This window comes from Agelaius tricolor, unplaced genomic scaffold (assembly GCF_023055355.1).
Source record: "Agelaius tricolor isolate 1412-34295 unplaced genomic scaffold, bAgeTri1.0.p SCAF_10, whole genome shotgun sequence".
NCBI lineage: Eukaryota > Metazoa > Chordata > Aves > Passeriformes > Icteridae > Agelaius > Agelaius tricolor.
Window position 1 is genome coordinate 18,495,159 of NW_027269270.1, and position 23,351 is coordinate 18,518,509.

The 23,351-nt window shown below is 38.6% G+C and overlaps 1 protein-coding gene across 5 annotated transcripts in view; it reads left to right on the forward strand.

The window, feature by feature from the left end:
• The first annotated feature begins 350 nt into the window (after positions 1-350).
• Positions 351-23,351, forward strand: part of FIGN (fidgetin, microtubule severing factor) — a 116,866-nt gene continuing 93,865 nt past the window's right edge. Inside the window, exons 1-2 of one of the 5 annotated variants that reach the window (XM_071435031.1) lie at positions 351-435; positions 11,433-11,568. Coding sequence is in view for 1 of the 5 variants with exons in the window: in XM_071435026.1 (XP_071291127.1) it covers positions 13,786-13,810 (25 nt within the window). In the remaining 4 variants the exon portion in view is untranslated. Of the gene's footprint in view, positions 436-11,432; positions 11,569-12,048; positions 12,866-13,640; positions 13,811-23,351 lie in introns of those variants that run through there. The other 4 variants (XM_071435028.1, XM_071435026.1, XM_071435030.1 and 1 more) reach the window with 4 other exon arrangements.

Here is a 23,351-nt window from a genome sequence, read left to right on the forward strand (position 1 = left end):
AAATTCAGTAATTTCTAGCCAATGTAACAGTAACAGGCTGAAGTTGAAAGGCATCTCTGGAGTTTGTCTAGTCCAACTCCTTTGCTCAAAGGCTGGTCATCTACAGCCAGTTGCTAAAGGCCTTCTCAAGCTGGGAGTCAAGTATTTCTAAGGATGGAAACTTCACAGCCTCTCTGATCAACTTGCTTCAGTGTTTGACTATCATCACAGTAAAACAGCAGGTTTTTATGTTTAAATAAATTTCCCGTATTTCAATTTGTGTCCATTGCCTCTTGTCTTTCCACCAAATACCATTGGCCTAATTTACTTTTTGCTCTCTCTTAAGGTACTTATACACATTCATGAGACATTGAGCATTCATCTTTTTCAGCCTCTCCTCATAAAGATGCTCCAAAGCCTTAATCACATCCTTTGCCTGTTGCTGGATGAGCCTCAGTAAGTCTATATCCTTCCTTCTTTCTTTTCTATGTAGGAAAAACTTAGAGAGGCCAAAGCTCCATTCAAATGTAATTTGGCAAGTTTTGTAAAGGATAATAAAAGATATTTTTACAAACATATTAACGGCAAAAGGAAAGGTAAGAACAACCTTTGTTCTTACTGGATGCGGAAGGGAACTTAGTAACTGCAGATGAGAAGAAGGTGGAAGTGCTTTAATGCCTTCCTTGCCTCAGCCTTAAGTGGGAAGATGGCTTGTCCCCAGGACAGCTGTCCTCTTGGGTTGCTTGATAGTGCCAGGGAACAGAATGGTCTCCCTGTTATCCAGGAGGAGGCATGTGACCATCCTGGTCTCCTTTTATGACCAGGTGACTCATCTGGTGGATGCAGGAAAGGCTGTGGATGTTGTCTATTTGAACTTCAGCAAGGCTTTGGCACTGTCTCCCACAGCACACTCCTGGAGAAGCTGCAGCCCACGGCTTGGACAGGAGCGCTCTGTGCTGGGTTAGGAACTGGCTGGATGGCCAGGCCCAGAGAGTGGTGGTGAACTGTGCTGCATCCAGCTGGTGGCCTGTCACCAGGGGTGTCCCTCAGGGGTCTGTGCTGGGGCCAGTTCTGTTCAATATTTTTATTGACCACATGGATGAGTCTTGTAAATAAGGCAAACTTACGAATAAAAGACTCTCTATTGAGTCTTATAGAGGGTGGTTTAACTTCATATTTGTATTATCTGCATCTTCCTCACTAAAATTTAAACCTCCAAGCATTTAGGAACTTGAATGCTTGACTTTTTCTTCATAAAGATATTTCATGTTTTGAGAGAAGACACAGATATTCCTATCTTCCCTGCATAACTTTTAATGAAGTTTTTATCCTGCTTGGTTCTTTCAGATACTGACAAGCAAAAGCAAATTTCAATATTTTCTATGGTTTTGGTGTAGAAAACACTGTTGTTTTTTTCATAGTTCCATCACAGAAAATCTAGAACAAAAAAACCCCATACATGTTAAATTTAAAAAAAAAATCTGTACAGGAGAGTAACACAGGACTGAACTAAAGACTGAGCAGGGCTTGGGAGAAGGAGTCACTCACCATATACAATAACTGTCTCTCCAGAGGTGGGGAAGGCATGACCTTTGCATTCTTTATGGGGAACTGGATATAGACCCTTGATCCAGTGACTATGAAAGCAAGCTATTGAACACATTTCCAATAATGGCAACATTTGCAACTGAAAAAAATTGTTTTCAAAAAAGAAGTACAGAAAAAATAACAAATTAATTTGTTCTGTATGTAATAATGGATGAAATTCCAAGATATTATTGCATTTTACATTTTTTTAAGTAAAGGTAAGAAGATGAATTTAAAGTAAATGATATGCAAAGGATGGGTTTTGGCACACTTGGACCTGTAGACTTGGTCTAACCCAGCTGACAGCACACATTCCTTTTTCTAACTTGAGTAAAAAGGTATTATATGTACATTCTGAAGCCTATCTTGAAGAAAAATTAGAAAGAGGACTCTCAAGAATTCTGATTAATTCAAACTACCTTGTCAAATCACAAACAGTGGCCAGTTTGGCAATGGTCCAAAACAAGGAATTCTGCAAAGTTCTTACTAGTGCTTAAAATGGAGGAAAGGCATTAACAGAGGGAGGAGATTCGTCTGGGGTAAAAGGAAGGGGGGTGGTGGTGGTGGTGGTGATGGAAAGGTTAAAAGAAAGGGAAAAATGTGACGGAAAATTATTTTGTTTAAAAGCTGGCATTTGGTATTTTCAAAGGGCAAAATGTATTTTTTGTTTTATGACAAATGAATGTAAAAATGTGCATGCCTTGTGGCCTAGAGGACAAAACAGTAGGATCAATGTTCTTTTTGTACTCTATGAAGCTTGAGATTAAAGTCCCCACTGATAAACTGAACATTCTTTAAAAGTGACCAGAAGCAAACAGTGTCTGTTTGCTGCTACTTTATTAGAAAGATACCACTGAGAATAGCTAAGAATACTATTTGATCTTAAACAGGTTGACCAAATTATTGCAGTTGGCTCCAGTACATGAGATGCCTTCTGCAAATTATTGTTTCTGGTTATAAACCTTTATAATATCTCAGAATGAATTATGTATGTATTTCATGTTTTCTTTTCTTTTATCAGCCTTGATGTTCTCATTTCAAGTTTCACCCTAGCCTCCTAATAATGCAATATTGAGGCCATTCAGACACTAATTATGCCTCCATGGCTTTCTTGAAATGACTAAATCAGCATCAGTTCTATAATTATCATGAGTAAGTTTGTATCTGTGCCTCACACCACATGAAAAGCACAACTTTAAATGATTTATGAATATATGCATCTGTAACATTGAATGAGCACTTTCTAATACTATACATACAAGAGGCATAGAGATATTTCAAACATATGTTCACCTGTATGTATGTTCTCAGCTTCACTGAACTCTGCTGGGTAGCTTACACAAACACAGCCTGACTGTATAAAAATTATTGCAATGTTGTTTTCTTAATAGATGTATGTGTGATATACCATCAAAATGTTTATATTTAAGCATCCTGACTATTTAGATAGAACAAAATATAAGCAAGTGTTCATCAAGACTAGTGTTCAGAATTGATATTTTCCTAATTTTCTTTATGTTTATATAAAGTCTAGCAAGAATGACTGGCAGGACAGAAAGAAGTAGACATATACAAATGCAATTTCTCTATATTTTCATTGTTCTCCCTTTGAATTATTGATGTTGCCAGTAGTCATTTGTCAAGAAATCAAGATACATATACTGTAGCGTTACACTTCTGTATGTTTGTAAACTGTGCTGCATAATGCTTATATTTCAAGTGAAAGCAAAAAAAAAAGACTACTGTAAAATAAGTAATATTCCTCAATTTTTAATAACAAATTTGTAAAGAATAATAAACATACAACTTAAAAATAATACATTAAGAGAGCATATAGACAGCTTTGAGTCACTTATACTCTGCAGAATCACCTGTGCATTTGGGAGCTGATAAAGATAAGCAGACCTACACAACACAGCATCTTGTGAGATGGCACAGAACCTCATAGCTCACTTTGGTTTCTGATAACAACTGATTTCTGAATTTCTCTCCTCCCTCCTTTCCTCTCTTTCAATACAGATTCTTTGTTTTGTATGAAAAGTTGTGCTGATCACTGGTATTTTATGACCTACATTATTACCCTCTAGGTAGCAGAATGATAGTGCCAAACTAATTATTGCATTGTCTAATTTTAAATCCAGGTCTAGCGAGATTAACAACTTGCACATTAATTCTGAGCATCAACAGTGCACCTAACATAATGCAATTTTAAATGAAAGAAGCCTGCTCTGAAAACTTTTATATACTTTCATCTGGATCATCAGCTAATGTAAATTACTACAGCACCATTAACTTCAATGGAACTATGCCAGTCTTCCCAATTGGATGATTTGGCCTTTTTTTTTTTTTAATTCAGGAAATGTTTCTGGTTTGAGCCATGTGAATGTCAGAGGGGAAAACACTGATTTCACTTATAAATGTAAGATCTCATCTACGTAAGCCCAGAACGTGTCTGTTAAACTCAGTGGATTAATTCCAGATTTTCATCCCTGTAAATGAGATCAGAATTGGCTTGGAATGTGCTTTTGGTTCCTTGACGTACTCCTCCCCCAATACAAACACTCTGAGTATAGAGAAGGATTTTTCAGTTCTTCCTAATTAAAATTTAAAAGATAAAAAAAAGATAGAAAAAGAAGGACATTCACAGTCATGGAAAGTGTGAAAACTGCTTTGTAGATAGGTAGAAAACCAGACTTGGCAATGTGTCCTTACTTGCTGTTTCATCCTGCTAATTTTTGTGAAGAAACTTATGTGTTGGAAAAACATAGAAGCTCCCTGTATCTGAATGCTGTCAACAGCCAGGCAAATTTGGATCTAAAATGTAGTTTCGGATCCTAAAAAAAACCAAACTAATTTCATGTACTGAAAAGAGAAACAGTCCTGGATAAGTGCTGAACAGTGTCAATTTAGCCAGAAAATAAAGTAATTGTGTAACACAGTGGGTATAAAGTTTCATTTCATTAGAAAGCTGCTTAATTGAAGACTCTTAGACTATTTAACTATCTTTTCAGCTGCATGGAAAGAAAAAATGTCATCAACAATCTCCTCCCCATATATTTGCCATAATAACTGGCAAAAAACATACAATAAAAACAATTAGTTTGGCATATTATATCCCCAGAATCAGAATCTTATACACCAAAGGTTGTGGTACTAATGGCATCCTCTGCATGGCTGCTGTAGGCTGTGTTGACCCCCATGATAATATTCTGAGGTACTTTGACTCATGTTTAATTCTGATTAAGTTGTGCAATTTTATCAATTTAAGGTCAAGGTCTTGAATAAATTCTTTTGTGAGAACTACTAGCAGGTCTTTTAAAATTAAAAAGACTCACGTGTCTAATGGTCTTATGAGAATAGAATTACAAACGATGATCTTTAAAATAAATTGTAATTTTATGGATACTTATTAAGAGAATTTATTGTAATTTGCTGTAAGTACTGCTGTCAGTTTAGTGACTTGTAACAGAAGAAAAGAATGCAGCAGCTACTAATTTTTGTCCTTACTTTTGGTATTGTTGATTTGAAATGGGGAGAAGGTTTCTACAGGATTTTTAAGGTTTGTGATGTCTTACTGGGCAGTAAGAATGACCTGCAAGTTGTCATGCTCTGGCCCTGATCCAGCAAAGCACTTAAGTGTGTGCTTAACTTTGAGCATTCAAGTTCCATTTACTGTAACGTGATTACTCATGTGCACAAAATTAAGCACATACTTAAGTGCCTTGTTGACTGCAGTCAGTGCTGTGCATTTAGCAAATTTGATCTTTCTAAGGAAGTTAGAAAAAGAAAGTACAAGTTAGCAAGATTTAATTGTTATATTACACACAGTGGCAAAGGATGCTCCTTCTAATAGCACAAAACACAACAGTATTAATTTACTTTGTTAAGTTCTTTATATTCTAAGTGAGACAATGTGGTTTTTGTCATGGAAGAATAGCATATGTAGAACAGCTGTGTTGCTCAGGTTATCTGAATAGAGGTGTTTGAATAGTGTTTTCTTCTTCTTCAAAAATGTAAAATAAACTTGTCTGAAATGTTGGAATGCTTTTGCATGTTGGAAATGTATTTTATTTTGGATATTTGATTAAGGCTCATAAACATAACATTCTTAACAATTAATACCTAGCAAGAATTAAAAAAAAATTCATTTGCTTAAAAACCTGTAGAGAATGAAAAGCTTTAGAGATGACTGCACAGGTAGATTGATAATGTTATTTCAAGTCTTGAATACACCCACATCAACACCAAAGGCAATGTTTAAAACATTAATAATTAATTATTATATATATTGTATTACAAATCATAAACCTTGTTTTAATTTTACTATTAAAATAATTTCATCCTGTGAAGATCAATAACATGGTGTTGGGGTGTTACTTAGAGGAGGATATTTGTCTAAGAGTAAGGGAAATTTTAGACATTAAAAGAAAAAAAGGTGAGTAAAAGTTTGCTTCTAAAGTAACAGCAAATAAATCCCTGTGGGTATTTTATCAGACATGCAGATCCTATAGCATGTAATTTTTTAGGGAAACTTTTTCATGTGCGTGTGTGACTTTAAGCAAGTCCACTGCTCTGCTAAAATTTTTTCCCCTTTGATTTTAAAGTTGATTCCATTGTAGGGTAAATTAGAGATATTTTAATGTACATTCCAAGATGAGATACAAAGACTTTTTGATATCAAGGGCTTGGAAAAAGCACTTGGGAAAAAAATAGCAAGCATACTATTGTTTGATTTTTTACTGTTCCCTGATCCACTCACTCGTCAAGATAAAATGTTGGGGTTTTATTTATGTTTCTTTCTTTCTAGGCACTGTCTAAATTAAGTCATTAAGCATTAAGCATTACATTTTATAATGTAAAATACATTTCTGTCATTGGTAATCATTAATTGTGGGTATTCTAGTGGCATATTTAGAGTCAAAGTTTCATCGTAAGAACCTATTTCCAGTTGCTTGTTCTTTTGTCAAATATAAACAACTGGGCAGCAATTTTCATGCCAAATATCTGCCTTGGGCTATTTTTTCAAAACTTTCAGCAAATACGGTCAGCTGATTCTCAGAATGCACTGAGGGAAAATCTGGTTTGCTCTTGTTAAGAAATATTTGAAATATTTTGTTGACTAATAGCTTGTAGTTTGGCTTGGTGCTTGGGAAGGCATATTCCTCTACCACCACACCAGCCTATGAAGGTCTTCCTAAGTCTGGAGAAATCTGAGCCTCTGTAAAATTGTTTGCATATTTCATTTACCATTTCTGCAAAGATTCTGTGTGCAGTAGGTGCATCCTTTCCTGGGGCTTGCAAATATGAGCAGGATTTGCTCTCAGTTTTCTCTTTTCAATTGCCAGTGGTGCTAAAGAGAAATACAAAGATAATAAGGGTGTCCATCAGATGTTCTCAGTCTTCCTTCTGCAAATCACCAGAAAGCATGGAATAAGAAGCAGCTTGATCAGAATTCAGAAGAGGGAGACCATCAAGGAAAGTGAAAAAAAGAAAAGGAACAAAAAAAAATGTGTCCAGACACAGGAAAAAGGCACAAGTCAAAGGTCATAAAATGTGATGGTAATTTAGGACAAGGACTTATGAATGAGACTGGTATTAGACAGGGGTGCAAATGGGAAGGACTGCGATTAAGATATGGAATCAGGGAGAAAGATGCTGCCACCAAGGCAAAGAGAATATTTGTAAGGCTAAGAAGGAGTTAGAGACAGAAAAAAAGAGGAAGAATGTATTCCTAGCTGTCATTCCTGTGTTTTGGTCTTGTTGGACTGTTAAATGTCTCTGAATTCTTCTGGCCTTGTGTGGGCACTTCATCCTCCTCTAGTTCAAATAAGGAGAAGGTTTTTTAAGTGAGAACAAGTTATTAATGTATTTGTTAAGTCAAACTACAGGGATTAGTGTGGTTCTTAAGCACTTAATGAACCAGACTGTGAAAAACAAAAGACAGAGAACAAAAGCCCTAAAAACATTCAATTCCTTCCTAGAGTTCCCCAAGAGGAACTTTCTGTATTAAAGCTTGGTTTAAAAAAATAGAAAAATTGTAGTAAAAGTGCATTTGTGACCAGGGTAAAAAGTATTAAGCACTCAAAATTCAAGAAATGCCAGAAGGCATATGTCTTTTCAGATATTTATGTGACAAACATCTATATATTGTTCGGTTATACAGAGCACTTGCTAAATGAATATTTTTTGTTGGATACAGTGAACAACTTCTCCTTCAGGACCAAAATGGAAAATAGAAGTGACTTCAGAGGACCAATATTTTTATGATGCCAAAAGCATCAAATATTCAGCAAGACTGTAGAGAATGACCAGTAAAGGGTTTGTCCAGAAATCTCACTGAAATCAAGGTGATTGATTAATACAGAAGGGGAAATGTACAAAGAAGTGAACAAAAATATTGGAAATGCTATCTCTTTAAAATCCCAGAATCTAACCCAAAGTAGCTTCAAGTCATAGAAGTCATCTATTTTTACACTGGTACAGCTAAAATGCAAAAGTGGACAGATGTTCTCTATATAATTTTTTTCTTTCTGATACAGTCAGGAATTACACGAAACATGGCCTATGGCCTAGAATCATAGAGTGATTTGGGTTGGAAGGGAACTAAAAGTTTGTCTAGCTCCAATTCCCCTGCCATGGGCAGGGACACCTCCCACTAGAACTTTGATTACTCAAAGCCTCACCAAGCATGGCCTTGAACACCTCTGGGAATGAGGCATCCACAGCTTTTCTGGGTGATCCATTCCAGTGTCTATTTCTTCACAGTAAAATACTTCCTAATATCTAATCTCAGCATACCCTCTTTTAGTTTGAGAGATCAAGTGATATTTTGTTAGATTAGGTACTGGCCAGTACCTAAACCAGCAGGCTGTGTCCTAAGGGGTCCAGGAAGACTTTATGCGTTTGTGGCTTAGTCATGGACCTAAGGCTTGGAAGTGTTTGAAGTGAAAGTGTGCAGATCAGCAGCATGGCTAGAAGGGATTTCATCCTTTGCAATCTCCTGGGAAGAACCTAGAAGTAATACATTTGGAATGTACTACCTCCGTGTTTTACCATTATCCCATTGTTTGCTATGGAACTTCTGTACGGTGTTAGTTCATCTAAATGTTAGATGTTAGTACGCAAAAAAGAGACAATTACTTCTGATCTATATTTATAAATACTTTAGGGTCTACACAGGTATCATTGCCTCTTGGAATCTGAGCTCCAGCTAGCTCAGGCAGCCATTAAACTCATGCTGACACACAAGACTGTGGTCTGAAAAGGCAAAAGTGAACCTTGAGCTGCAGAGATTGGAGTTCTGTATGATGACCACTCCAGTCAGAGAGAGAAGGGAGGCCCAGGAGGGGCTATCCTGCCACACAAATTCCGGAAAAATCCCAGCATGTGGGACATGGAGGCACCTCAGCTGCTCAGTTGGAATCCAGGTGGTATAAACATCTGATTTGAGCTGCCTGAGCTCTTAAACAGATTGTGCTCCTCACAAAGGAATAAAATAATACACACAGCCATCAGTGACCAAAACTCCAAAAAAGAGCACTTTCAGCCTGTTTATTGCAGCACATCCTAGTATGCAATGACAGCTGTGGTTGCCCCACATGAGGTCTGAGAGTGGGAGACTAGGAGGGATTCCCCAGCACAGAGGGAGGGAGACAGGCAGGAGGCCCTGCCCTGGAGGGCTGCACTTCCAGGGAGGTCTGAATTTCCAGTACACAAGCGGTTACAGGTGCTGCCAAATTTCAGCATTAGAAGAATTCAGACATTGTCTGCCATTTTGAAAACTTGCTTTAATTTACAAATAAAATCAATATAATTAGTTTAAAGTCACTAAAGAATATATCACTGAACATTGTTGTTTTTATTATAATTCTTAAAAGGCTTTACTAGACCTATCAAGTAGAAACTACAAAGTTCACTTGCATCACATCAACATCCCATAGGAGCATAATTAGATGGTTTTATTCTTTGTTTTCTGTGATTTTTGTTTTGTTTCCACAATTCACTTGGTTTAAATGTTATTAATCTAGATTTGCTGAAAAGGTCTGTGAACCTTTCAGAGAATCTGGTCCGAGTTCAGAGTTTCTAACAAAACCTGAAACCAGGCAAGTTTTATGTGGTTTTGAATTTCATTGTAAACATTTCACCTAGATGTTGAAATAGGCTCCAAGGAACATTCCCAGTTTCAAAGTCTATGAGAATTTCCCATTCAAAAGGATCAGGACTGGTGTCATTTTAAACAAAGAGTGGAATTTATCCATGTACAGATGAGCCCAACAAGGTCTTCACTTCATCCTAGTTCACACCTCAAAATAAGAACTTAATATAGTATATAAGTCTTATGTTGACCTTCTGCGCAGAGATGAATGTCGGCCCATACAAACATATGCTGCATGCCCATTGTTTCAATTTGTGCTATTTTAATGTGGCAGGAGAAGCCTGAAGAAAAAAAAAAGGTATATAAAATGAAAATACTGAGGTTAATGAAATACAAAGATTGTTAAATACATTCTTTATTGGTTAAAAAGTTTAAAAAGCACTTGTGTTTATGGACTAATGCCTTATGGTAATTGCCAGTTGTTGCTTTCCTACAGGTTCAAGTCACAGAGCTCTGTAACTGAGCAAGAAACTCATCTTTCTCTTGAGAGAAAAATGCATAGTGCAATGGTTTGGGAAAAAACAATGGGAAAAGAATCCAGGTGCATAAAGCAAAGACAAAAGAATCCTTTTTATTTTTAAAAATATGATTTTTAGACCAAGCTCATGACCTTGGGATTGTGATGACTTAATGCCTGGTGCTGGCAACACCAGCAGAGGCAATATGCTGTGCTGCTGATTTCAGCATCAGAGACTTCTAGATGTAACTTGTGTAGGTGGGTCAAATTAGGGAATACCAGAGGCTACTGACGTGTTGCCTACATTTGGAGCAGTTGTCTACTTGCCAAGGTGGCTGCTTAATACCCACAAGCTCTTGTAGAATGGACAATGAGCAGCTGTGTGCACAGGCAATGCGCTGACCCAGGCTCTGGGCCCGTTGCTCAGAGCCACCCGATGCTGAGGGCAGGGAAAAGGTGTCAGAAGAGCATGGTGCAGACTGGGCCACAGCGGGTGCTGTGGCTGGGTGTCGCCTCCTGGCTGCTCTGGACAGCTGTCTAAAGATATTTCAATAGATTCCTGTTGCTATAGCTATGTTGCCAGTTCTAAAAATAGCTCTCTACATCCCAAAATTCAGTTTAACCGTGTTTTCCTCTGTATGTTTTGTTACACCTGGGACATACTGGGAAGCAAAAGCAGTATCTGCTCCAAACCAGCTCCTTGTTTCAGGACAGTTTTGTTATTCCACTGGCAGTGCTCTCCTCGTGCAGCAGTAACTAGCGTTATCCCCAGCTGTCCAAGTGAGCCAGAAACACCTTCCATATTTGTAATAAGCAGAAGTCTGTCTAGCCCTTTTGCTCTTTCTATTTCCAATCTTTAGGCACAGTTTTGTCACACAGGCTGGCTATGGCTTTCCAAAAGTGTGAAAGGTGCCTATTTTCACCAGCAGGTAAAAATCATTTTAGATTAACTAAATCACTGCATGGACAACATCAATGAGACAGGCCTTCCTGTTCTTTCTTTTCCTTCTCCATTACTCGGGTAGGATAGAGACTGGCTGACAGCTCACAGCAGCTTCTGCTGGCAACTAGTTCAGAGTTTTATTTAGGCCTACTATATTACTGCAAAGGGAAACAGACGGGAAACGAGCCTATTCCCACTCCTCCAGATGCTAATCCCCTGGGACTGGTCTCCCCTGCCTCCTCCAGCCCCTTAACTGCCTCTACATCTTCCATTTTTACTAAGAAAATTTAATCAGTCTCCTCTATATCCAGGGCGGACAGACAACCCTCCGAAGCCATCCTTAACTCCACAGCAGGACAAGGAAGAGAGGAAGTGAAACCACTCCAGGACTCTAAACCAAAGCCCAGGAACAGCATCCGGACAGCGCGGCTTCTTCCCCGTTAGAAGGTAAAAATGCTCTGATAGTCCCATCAGATGCAAGCCCAGGAACGTGGATCTGTCTCGTGGGAAGCTCTTCGCACTCCCCTTTCCCCAGCTGCGGTGACAGGGAAGCGGGCGCACAGCCGTGTGCGGGGATGGTGCGGGGAGAGCGGGGTGCTGGGGAGCCCCGGCGCACGGGGCTCGGCCGCGCCGGGTAGACCCGTGTGCGAGAGGAAGGGCCCGCTCTGTGCCTGCCGCCTGGCCACCACACGCCTTCCCTGCCAGCGTGAGGCGGCCGCAAAGCCCGTCTAACACCCCCCCGGGGAATCCCTCTGATGCAAGGGGAGTCCCCGGCAGCTGTGGGCCGGGGTAGCTGAGCTGGCTCCCTGCCATCCCCCGCCGAGCTGGGCTGGGAAGTGCGGGAAGAGGGAGGTGTGGCTGCCGGGGCCCCTCAGCCATTGCCGGCTACCGGGATTGCCTCTCCGCGGCTGCTAGCAGCCGGGCTCCGGCGGGCAGCGGCCGGGGCTCCCCGGGAGCAGCGCGGGGCCGGGGCACGGCTGCGCAGCCCCGCCGCCGCCGCTCGGGCCGGGACGGCACTTCCACTCCGGCCATTTTCCTCGGGCGGCAGGCGGTGGCGACCAGCGAGCCCCGACGCCGCCCGCCCGGGGACGCGGCGCAGGAGCTGCCGGCCAGGGCAGCAGCGCAGGCCGCTGCCGGTCGAGGCGGGACGCCCCACCGGCCCCAGGCGGGGAGACGCGGGGCGGCCGCGGCGAAGCGGAGGCGGCCGCAGCCGGGGGCAACCTCCGCCGCCGGAGCCCGCCCGCCTGCCCCGCGGGCGCGGGCTGCCGCTAGGCCCCGGCCCCGCGCCGCCGCGCCCGAGGGGAGCCCCGCCGCCGCCGCCGCGGAGGGAGCCCGCTGCCCCCGTCCCGCCGCCCCGGGGAGAGGGAGCGGAGCCGCGGCGCGGACACCCCGCCGGCCCCCGCGGGAAGCGGCGGCCCCGGCGCGCAGGACCGCGGAGCGCCCCCGCCCCCCGCGCCGCTCCCCCTTTGAAAACTGATCTTTGGCTCTTCGCGTGAAAGTGATTTGAATTTGGCTCGGCGGCGCTCTGCGCAGGCGTCCAGCTGCTGGCATGCTGGCTCCTTGCAAAGCAGCTGTTTTGGGTTTGAAATTCCAACATGGCAGAGGCTGCAGTCAGTCTTCCCTTCAAAAACTTGGAATGATTTCAAATCATAGGCACCTTCACTTAACCCGAGCCCCCATTCATCAGCAAACACATCGGATCGATGCTACTCTAACCTATCGGGTTCTTGTACCAAATCTCCAGGTAAGAGGATCTTTTTTTTTTTTCCCTCCCCCTCCAGTCTCCCTACCATCGTTTTAAATTTTATTAAATCTTAAAGATCTCCGACACAGCCGCGTATTAACTGCCTGTTCGTGCCCTAAATATTTTGCCTAATTTGCGGTCGTTTTCTGATACTAAGCACTCCGGTCTGCTTGCCTGATCGTAGTCTGGAAAGTACAGATATACAATCGCAGTGCATGGTTTTTCCTCCTTGATCATTGCCAACAATAGTAGGCAGATTAAGAGTTCGCGATTGCAAGCTCCCTCCCCACCTCCTCCTCCTCCTCTTAATTGGATTTATTTTTAAGTTGCTTTGAAAATAATAAACTGCAGGTAACGCGAGTCTGGACATTGAGGCAACTAACTTCTGACCAAATAAGTGCAAATAAGAATCTCGCAGAACAAAAGTTAGGTTTAAATTGCTGTGTCTTGGCTGGGGTGGGGGGGTGGGGGCACGAATATGTCAGAGGAGCTGTTGCAGTAAAATGTAAGCACATCATCTTGGAGGGGGTACAGCGTGGTGGGCGTATTGTTGGCTCAGGAGGGAGAGAAAGATGTATAATTTAATGGTATATACAATCCACTGATCCTATTACTATCCTCCCTGGAGCTCTTGTTAGTTTCAATGGGAGTGAGTGAAATTGACATGGACTTGCATTCCTGGTCATGTGCTTTTTTTCCCCCTTTCTTTCTTCTCTTGTGATCTGAGATCCCCTTTTTGTTGATGTTGCTTTCCCACTTAATTATATGCATGTAGGTTAAATGAATACCTGACGAAAGGGCCCACGTTTCAAGGCAGTGACATTTGATAGCTGAGAGGAAAAGTGGCTTTAATGAAAAGCAACCTTTGGAATTCCTGCTTGTGAAAAATCCAATTCAGCTTTTTGTGCTGCCAGCAAGAAATGATCAGTAGCACCAGTGTTTATGGTATGTCCGTTTTGGGATCTACTTCCTTTGCATCTAAATAGCAAAGACAAATTTAAATAGCATGATAACGCACCGAGGACTCTGCATGCAAATATTTTGTAATAAATACCTAATGTTTAGTAGTATATTTTCTTGTGTATATATAAGCATTTTTCTCTTGCTATCATTTGTTTATCGTTTGTGCTTCGATTATGGCATTAGTTTTGTCCATTGTATTGATCTCAGTGGTAAAACCTGAAGTTGCATGTTACCAGCAGTGCACTACACACACCACTGAACTCCAATGGTATGTAAATTAGTAAAACTCGGCGAGTGGAGAGGGCAAAAACGTGTAGCAGTGAATATATACACCTACACATCTATGTGCTCGTACATACATGCCTAAAATGCATCTTTTTCTTTTGCAAATGAATATTTTTTTAGTAGTTATTTAAACTCCAGCTGCTTTTCCCTCTCTTACTTTCAGTGTAATCAGCTGCTAGAGATTCTAACTGATGTGGGGTGAGGGAATGTTTTGCATGTAAACAAACAAAATTACTGTTGTGGCCGAATGCTTAATACGATTTAATAAGGAGTATTTTATGCTCAGTTTACAAGTGTCTGGTTCACACTGCTCTGCTCTCAGTGCTTAACAGAATGAAAGAATCAGGTGCTGAAACTGGCTCTATTTTAATGGTCACTCTCCAGACCCCCATGCTGCCCCTTCCTCCAAAAAAGTCAGATAAAATGGAGCATGGGGAATTTCAATAGACCTCCTTGTGGTGCGGTACATGCACCTCTAGGTATGCAGTTGAGGCTAAGGAAGTAACAACAAAAGTGACTATTAGTCTGTTTTGTGCAACCAAAAAGAGGGTATGTTCACTTTTAATTGTGTGTGATAGTAACGAATAAGGATGGAGAGAGACCCTAGGAGAGAGAGAGAGAGTGTGCGTGTGTGTGTGTGTGTTTGGGATAAAGGGGAGGTCTGCCGTGTGTGGCTGATGATCTCTCGTAATAACATATCTGAATGCAAGAAAGAAATTGAGAGACAGTTGCACAATGTACACTCCTATTTTGGTGTTGTAGGTGACTGTATTGCTAAATGTATCCCAGGTGATATATGATGGAAATGATCTGATTGCATTTTGCATTTAGAACTTGTTGACTTTGGAATGATCAATAAGGCAACTGTTTATTTTAGATGCACATAATTTGCTCTGAGAAATGTTTTAAGGAGAAGAGCAAGCAAGCGAGAGCGGAGCTTTTTTTTTTTTTTTTTTTTTTTTTTTTTTTTTTTTTTTTTTTTTTTTCCTAGAGCTGTTGGAGCAAATGTGATTGCCAGATGGGAGATTTCCCTCTGTGATGTTAAAGCTGTAATATATATTCAGAGCAGATTGGACTGCTGCTTGTGATGAGGAGGATATTACATTTATAAATTTTAAATCGGGAATCGGACAGTATGCTGAGAGCTGAAATTGGATGGTGTGGACGGTTTGGACTGTTAAATGCAATTCCCAGATAATAATAATAATTATAGTAGCAGTCATATATGTATGTATAATAAACATGATACTATTAGGCAGCTATATGTATCTTCTATGGTGCTTAAGTATATATTTTCAATATGAGTTCTCTCTTTCCTTGCTTCCCTTAAAATGTTAAGGATTGAGGGTGATTGGGAGGGGGTGTTTAGGAGCCCACTGTTAGGAGAAATCAAATATAATCAGGTTCCTATTTGAGGAAAAGTTTTGCTAAAATTCTTTCTGCAAATTCATCTCTTTCTGAGTTTTTGTTTTGCCCGTGCATGTGGCCTGACAGTGCCACAGTCCTGAAAGACTGGGAAGTGGGAACTAGTCACACTCGAGCAGCTCTGCTGTTGCAAATTAAAAGTGTGTTGTGGTCAGGAAATGAAAGCTACAATGTCTCTTTTGAACAAGTCGTTTATCAAGAGAAACATCTATCAAGCAGTGACTTGTCACATTGATCCTCTAAAAGTTAGGTCCGAAGTGGAAGCTGCTTTGATGTTTTCGATGCCAAATTTATAAAATTGAGAAAGCTGGAGAGACTTGGACTGATTTGCACTTAAAAATTGCTCTGCTCTGGGCGTGACAAAATCATCAAGTATCTCTGATATAAGAGCTGGTAAACTAAGGAGGTAGAGGATCTTCTACCTTGTTTTTATTTTCACATGGAAACTTTAGCTTTGCCACACAGGCAATTTCTTTTCAGGCTTCTAAAGATCCTGTCTGTATGACTCTCTGCATTATTTCGTCGGGGATATTTTCTTGCTTAGGAATACATCTGTTGCTTCCAAATGGAACCTTTTTTTGTTGTCTTTCTGATGGTATTTATAGAGTTCTGCTTGAGAAGGCAATTTTTTTCCTCTCCTCTCAGTCTTGTTTTGTCTTCTTCTATTTGTAATCTCAGTTTCCACCTCTCATCCCTGTGAAGCCAAGTTTCTTTTACTGCCAAAGTAATGTTTATAGCAAGTAAGGTACATTTGAAGGTATTTTTTAGCACAGCTTAAAACATATTAAGAGTACTGCTAAGTGTCTCTTCCCCTTCTGATTTTCTTTTTTAATCCACTTTTAGCACATGAGCCATGCTTTCATTCTCAACAGGAGCAGTGTATTTCAAATTGAATGTAAAGTTGAGATTTCAAGTAAAAAAAAAAAGACCAAAACCAAGTCTAAAACTGATGTTTTATCTTTCTCTATTTTCAACCATCTAAATTGTTTAGCAACTTCACTAAAAAGTTTTTCATTTTGCATAAAGTTTGTGTTTGGATTATAAAGGAATCCCTTTGAAACAAGGGTTTGGTGTTTGGTTGTTGGGTTTCTGTTTTCTTTTCTGTGCTTTTAATTTTTTTGGCTAGGGTATGAGTGAAATCTTCCTTAAAGCAGGATGCTTTGGCTTCTTTTCTTCAGTGTCGTAAATGAGACTAACACTGCTTGTGAATACTTGATAGATACCCATTTGAAAATAGGCAGCAAACAGCAGCGTGGTGGGAGTTTTGGTGAGTGTTATAGTTGCTAATTAATCATGTTTGAAATGAAGGAATCATAGCATGATAGTAAAGGCTCATTGTTGTTTGATGTTTGTAACAGGATGTGACTCCTACGTGAATCTGGTGGGTTTGGAGGTTTTGTTGTTATTTGCCCCTGTCATATTAAGATACCTTCACCATTAGCTCGAATTGTTTTTATTTATTGCAACATTGTGAAAGTACAGTTTGCTTATTGTAGCAGCATTTTAGAAATATTAAGATTGTATTGTTATTGATATTTGCATCATACAGTTCATGGGAAAAAATGACTAGTCTTATGTCATTAGCTGTTCTTTAAGCTTTTTATAGTTAAGCATAGCCAAACACTTTTTGTGGTTTATTTTCTTGAAATAAAAAGCCCTACTACTTTTATTTCTTATAATTGCAAAATGGTACTTGATGAACTTTTGTGCCCTACTTGCTTATGTGTATGTAGTAAGGGATAGCAACTAAAAATATATTCCAGAATAGTTTGTATACTAACCCTTTAAAAATTGATCTGCAAAATACTTGGATGGTGTTTTTCTTTTCATGGTTTTATTTCTATTACGGCTTCTATTAGATGTGTCATCTTTGGGCTTTATTTTTCACCTCTCTATTAATAACTGCTTTATACAATGGTGAGAGAATCACTTTCAAATACAAAGCTTTAGTTTCAAAATTTAATAAGGCTATTTTATGCTGCATGAACAAGGTTTGGAATCTGCTGTTTTTTGTTGCTCATTTCTTTTTAAAATACAATTCCTAGAGGAGAATTATTCTGTATGATTCCTGTCAATAAGTTTATTCAATGAATGCATACATGAAGCATTGAATATGATGACTGATCTTTCTGTAGTCCTAATCATCAATTAATAGGCTTATCTGCTTATTAGGAGTGGGCTTAAAGGTACAAAATCAGCATGAGATCTGTCTATATGAAACACTTGTATGTTGTTTATGACAGACTGAGTTTTGATCTTGCATCCCCAGATCTAGTAATAGAAATATTTGGCTCTTTGCCCTCAATCAATATATCCGTTAACAGAAAAAACTTCACACAATACTTTCATAAAGTGCTGGATGTATTGATACCGAGTTGATAAATTTAATTACTGGGGTTTTACATTGATTCATTGATCTTATGATTGGAGGAAATTGTTCTGCAGACATTTCTAAAGTATTGAGGAATATCGTATGTCCATAAAGCTTGATTAATTGATAAATCAGCACTTTTTTTCCTCCTCAGTTATTGATAAGACATAAAAATAACTGTAAAAATAATTTGGAATGAGCTAATTAGAAATTCTCATGTGTTAGAGCATATGAGAAGCAGTACTATGGAGGTGAAAAAAAATGAAGTTTGAAGTGGAATTGTGCCTATTGGTCCCAATCCTTAACTGGTGTAAAACATATTTAGCTTTAAAAAGATAAAATAATTTACAGTTCCCAGAATCTGGACCACAGTGGCTTTTTTGTTTGTTTGTTTTGGTTGTGGTGGCTTGTCTTTTTTTTTTTTTTTTCCCAGTACTGTTCTTTGACTCATTGGAAGCTGTTTTAAATTAGATATTATGGATGTATGGAATTTTAGATAAGCATCTGATCCGAAATGAATAGTATAGCTATAAAAGCAATTTGAAGAGCCGTAAATTCAGGATTGCGTATCCCTGATATTGTTGCAGAGTATTAAAATCTTGCTGCTAGAGATGCTATCCTCTAAGTGAAAACTTATCTTCCTTATGGGAAAGATGACTTCAGGGAACTCTCAGCTGGGAAAAGGCCCAGAGTGGGGTTTTTTTTTTGGTTATTTTTTTTTGTTGTTGCTAAAATAATAATTAAAAAAATCCAATACATAGAATTAGTTACTGGAATATTTTCCAGGTGAAAAACCTTACGGGAGTACTTGGCTCCATTTCGGTGAGGTATGCGACCTTTTCACCCTATGTCAATGATATTTTTATAGAGTGTGTGAGAAATGAGAATATAAAGAAAATTCCTTAAGATCGTTTGGTTTTTTATTTTTTCTTAAATAAACAAAAGAAAAAAAAAAGACAAAACAGAAATCTCTCAATCAAAACAGCATATAGATCTCCCTTAATGAAACTGATGAAAGAGTATTCCTTTAAAGGATGGTAGCTAATAGAGAGAAACAGAGACAACCACTTGCCAGATGTTACTGTAGGTTCAACAAATACAGTCTTTCCCTTCAAGGAGCAGGGAATTCTACACTGGAGGTGTAATGGAGGTCAAAGGAAACCTAAGTCTTTCAGATCTTTAATATTTTTACCTGCCACCCCCTCAACTGGCATGTTAAATAGAATGCATATATATATACATATATATTATGTTTCTTGGAAGATAATTTGTATTTGCAGCAATCTACTAAGCACAAGTGGACTTCACTACTGTTGCTTCTAAATACCTGTTGGGGTTGGCCCCGCTGTCTCACAAGTAAATGAAAATGGAAAGAAAGATAGCTGGTCAGTCTTGGTTACCAAAATCTTGAGAAACTGGGGAGAGATCGGGCTTTGACAGGTCAGTTTGAGAATGGGATGAATACAAAAATGTGTAATCTGCAGAAAGCACCACTGATTGAGGGCATGCGGAGATGTCTGCAGTGATGAAAATGTGGAGTCTCTGCTTTCGTTTTGCCGAGCTCTGTTGCTATGAGGTATCGGCACACACAGAATGTTAATAACAGTATTGTGTGTCTGTTCCGATAGTGTGTGGAACGGTACCTGTCAAACATATCATAACACTCAACTATCTCTTTAATCATATAAGCAACACTCCTTACTACAAAAGCTATTGTATTTGTACAATAGAAAGAACAGCCATATGTTATTTGAATAATGGACTAAGACTTTGTTCTTTAAACCATCTTTGTGCAGAGGGGAAAAAGTTTCATGTATCTTGGCTGTAATTAAAAATAATGCAGCTACAGATGACTTTCGTGCCATTGGCTAATTTTTAAATTTTTTTTTCTATAATAGTCTATTAAGTGTGTAGTCTGATATGCCATGAAATACTGAAATAGCAATTGCCAGTCATTATTTAACTGCAACTGAGAAACTCTTTTCTCAGTTCTTTTATAGTGTAGCTACTGCTAGCATATTGTTAGTTAAATTTCAAATACGCTGAAAGGTATGTGGACAAAATGCTGAGATCATTTTGATATGATTACAAATTTTGGTGATGTAAGTACGTTTTTGTTCCAGGTTCCTTGAAATCATGTATTACCCGGACTTTCTGTAATCCATTTTTAACCCTTTTCTATTCTACTTTTAATCTGTACTCTTTGTTGAAGTGTGTGGCTCACCTTCTATAGATGAATTGCTCAATGTATGAAGATGTATGCCACAGTTTATTTTGTGTGATAGTTTAGAATGTATGCATGTGTCACGCTGGTTATAGATTGGTGATGATAACTTTGTTTGAGTAATATGTACCTTACATGCATTAATACTTTAGCAGCAAGACCATACTGTGGTCAAACTTCATGAACTAAGATAGCGGTCTCACATCTAATTAAGCAGGATCTGAATGAATGATTTTCTGATACAGGTCACAATTGAACTTTTTGTTTCTCTTCTTCAGTGTGATAAAATGCTTAAGGGACACATGAAGGCATGTTTGCGTAACTCTTACTAATCTGAAGGGAATTTGTAAATGAATATTGAGAGGAGATGGGAGAAAGGACTGAACCTGGTGGTTCAGGGGGTTTGTGGCAGGAATGTATCTTCATGTTTTCATTTAAGATGTTTTGGGGTTTTTTTGCCTGATTTAGAATAACAGCTGTTTGACTTTTAATATGTTAGCAATAACATCTGTATTTTCATTTGAGATGTTTTTTCCTTCTTGTCTCCTCCATTCTAGCATACAAGCAAGTCATTAATTAAAAAGCATTTATATAGTGAGCTTGAATTATCACTTAATAAAACTTAAAACTGTAGTGTTGCAAAGATATTCCTAGACAGTACAACTGATTCTGTGTGCTTGTCTGCTAGTGAGGGGAAGAGCCAAAAATTACTTTATATTGCTGAATGACAGCAGAGGGTGGATGGGAATGATAAAATGATATGCAGAAATTATCAATCCATGACTATAGTATCGATATTGACATTTAAAATATTATGAACTGATAGCCCTACTGTACAAACTGCTGTGATAGCTGTGCTTTTAGGTGAAAGTAGCTATTTATATGCCTTATGGCTCAGTGTGGTCATGTTGAAAGTATGAGCCTACTCATCACAGATTCTGAGAAAGTGCAGGTTAACATCCTCTGTGTTCTTTAGACCTGTCTGATTACTTCAGCCTCCTGTGTTGACACAGAGAAAGAAACAGCTAGGTTCTATGCTGGAAGAATAAGGTTTGCAAGCACCGACTGATATTAGGTATCCCATTGTGATACCTAAACCAAATTTTAAAAAATCAAGCATCCTTTTCAAGTTAAACTTGAGAAACAGAGAAAGGAACAGCAAAGATGTTTCTGAACACATTTGAAGGAGCACCATTTATTTTCAAAAGAGATCTTTCCCATCACTTGTGGATAGCTCCACCATGAAGAGCAATATCAAAAGATCTCAGAAAAGTAACTATTCTTTTATGTCTTTGGGAACTCAGATGCTTACAAGATTGTTTCTGAGAAAGAAAAGAATTGATCCTATTTTCAGTCCCTTGTTGTTGGCATTTGTGGACCACATGACTAGATACAGTATTGTAGAAATACACTCTTAGTATGTGGATACAATTCTGTTTCCTCTTGCAGCTCTAAAATAACAGTGCAATGTGGCTATATGAAAACTCAGTTTGGACAACATTTTTTTATAAATTTTTTTTGCATTCAATGAAGTTGTTTTAATATACATATGGAGTTTGCTGAAGATCTTTAAGCATAATAGATAGGTTATCTGCATTATGAAAGTAGAGAAATTAAAATAGTCTGTTTTTTTTAAAAATATAGACTTAAAGTCACCTGTGATAATTTGCAAACTGTCTCCATTCAGTCAGAGAACTGTTGGGTTTAAACATCATCAATTTAAACCATAAACATTCTGTTATTTTTAATATGGAAGAAGACTATAAATTTATTAACTCTTCAAATAAATGAATATTTGATTTCGAAAATTAAGAGGTTTTGTGTTTACTGATGTTAGGTCTTTATATCATAAGGCTTTAGATTAACTTCATAACTATACTGGTACTGTATTGAGCATACAATAAATAAGCAGATATTTAATTTTAAAGATAATAATTTTTCATGTGTTCATAGAATTTCTAATAATTTTTATTTCTTGCTCTTTGCCTTCAATAAAAGCAGTAATAGGTATATTTTGGAAACTGTTCATGCTGCAATTAACCTTTTTTAATAATTGATTTTCATTTTGTTCTTTGGCTTTCATTCATTGTATTTCATACTTCTGTCCTGTGTAGGCATTCTTTATCCTACAAAACTGATTTATTTTTCCACTTTCACTTTAAAAAACTTTAGTGGTAACATGAACTGTGATGGGTAACCATGGTCATTGTATCAAGCAATGTTATTCAGATTAATGCCAGTAAACCCAACGTAACGAGGGATATGAGGCACTTGTCATTATTCAGCCCCTAGCATTTGTCAGTGTGGCAGTCGTATCAAAGGCACACCTTAATATGCAGAGAACATATTTGTTGAACGTGGTTCAATAAATATCAGAAGCCTTTGTTTTTTAAAGTTAGATGTAGGTAAAATATATCTCACTGTGAGCTGTAGGTAAAATATCTCATAGTGTGCTTATAGAGACTGAATAAACAGTGCCTTAATGCATGACATTTTTAAAGTTTTCACTAGTTAGAAATGTTCAGTTATAATTCAGTTATAGTATGTTATCCATACGGTACAGAATAACAAATTGACACTAGTATTTATTTGGAGTAATAATTTTCAGCATTAATCAAGGAAAGATGTATTAGCAAACACCACCCCACTCCCACTTCCCCAGGGTGTCATCTGCTTAGAAATTGTAGAATTCACTACTTTCATTCATGACAGGCAAGTCCTTTTTGGCTAAAGTGGCTGTTCCTCTCTGTTTCAGAGCATTACAACAGCTGCAGTTTGAGCTTGAAGGGTCTGAGTGGCTGAGATAACATCACAAATAGTATTGCATCTCAAAAAGTGTAATTCAACTTTCCATTTTTGGGTGCTTGGCACTGAGTCCCTGCAATTTCTGTTGACTTTGGGTATGCAGGTGTGCAGCAAATTTCAGAAGCTAGGTGTTATAAGGAATTTCCCCAGAAAATGGTAGGCATTAGCTTTATTTGTACTTCTTAAATGTTCCAGTCTCCCTCTTGAGGTATTAATGCTGTATGATATGATAGAAGAAACAGAGTTTTTAATTTTTCTTGGTGGTTGTAAAAACATTTTAAATTCATCAGGACAAAAATACATACATTAATAAAGGTATAAGGAATGATTCATTTATGATTTTGCTCAGAGGAAACTTTATACTGTTTGTTACTCTGTAGATATTCCAAGAAACAAAATGCAGAATAGATGAT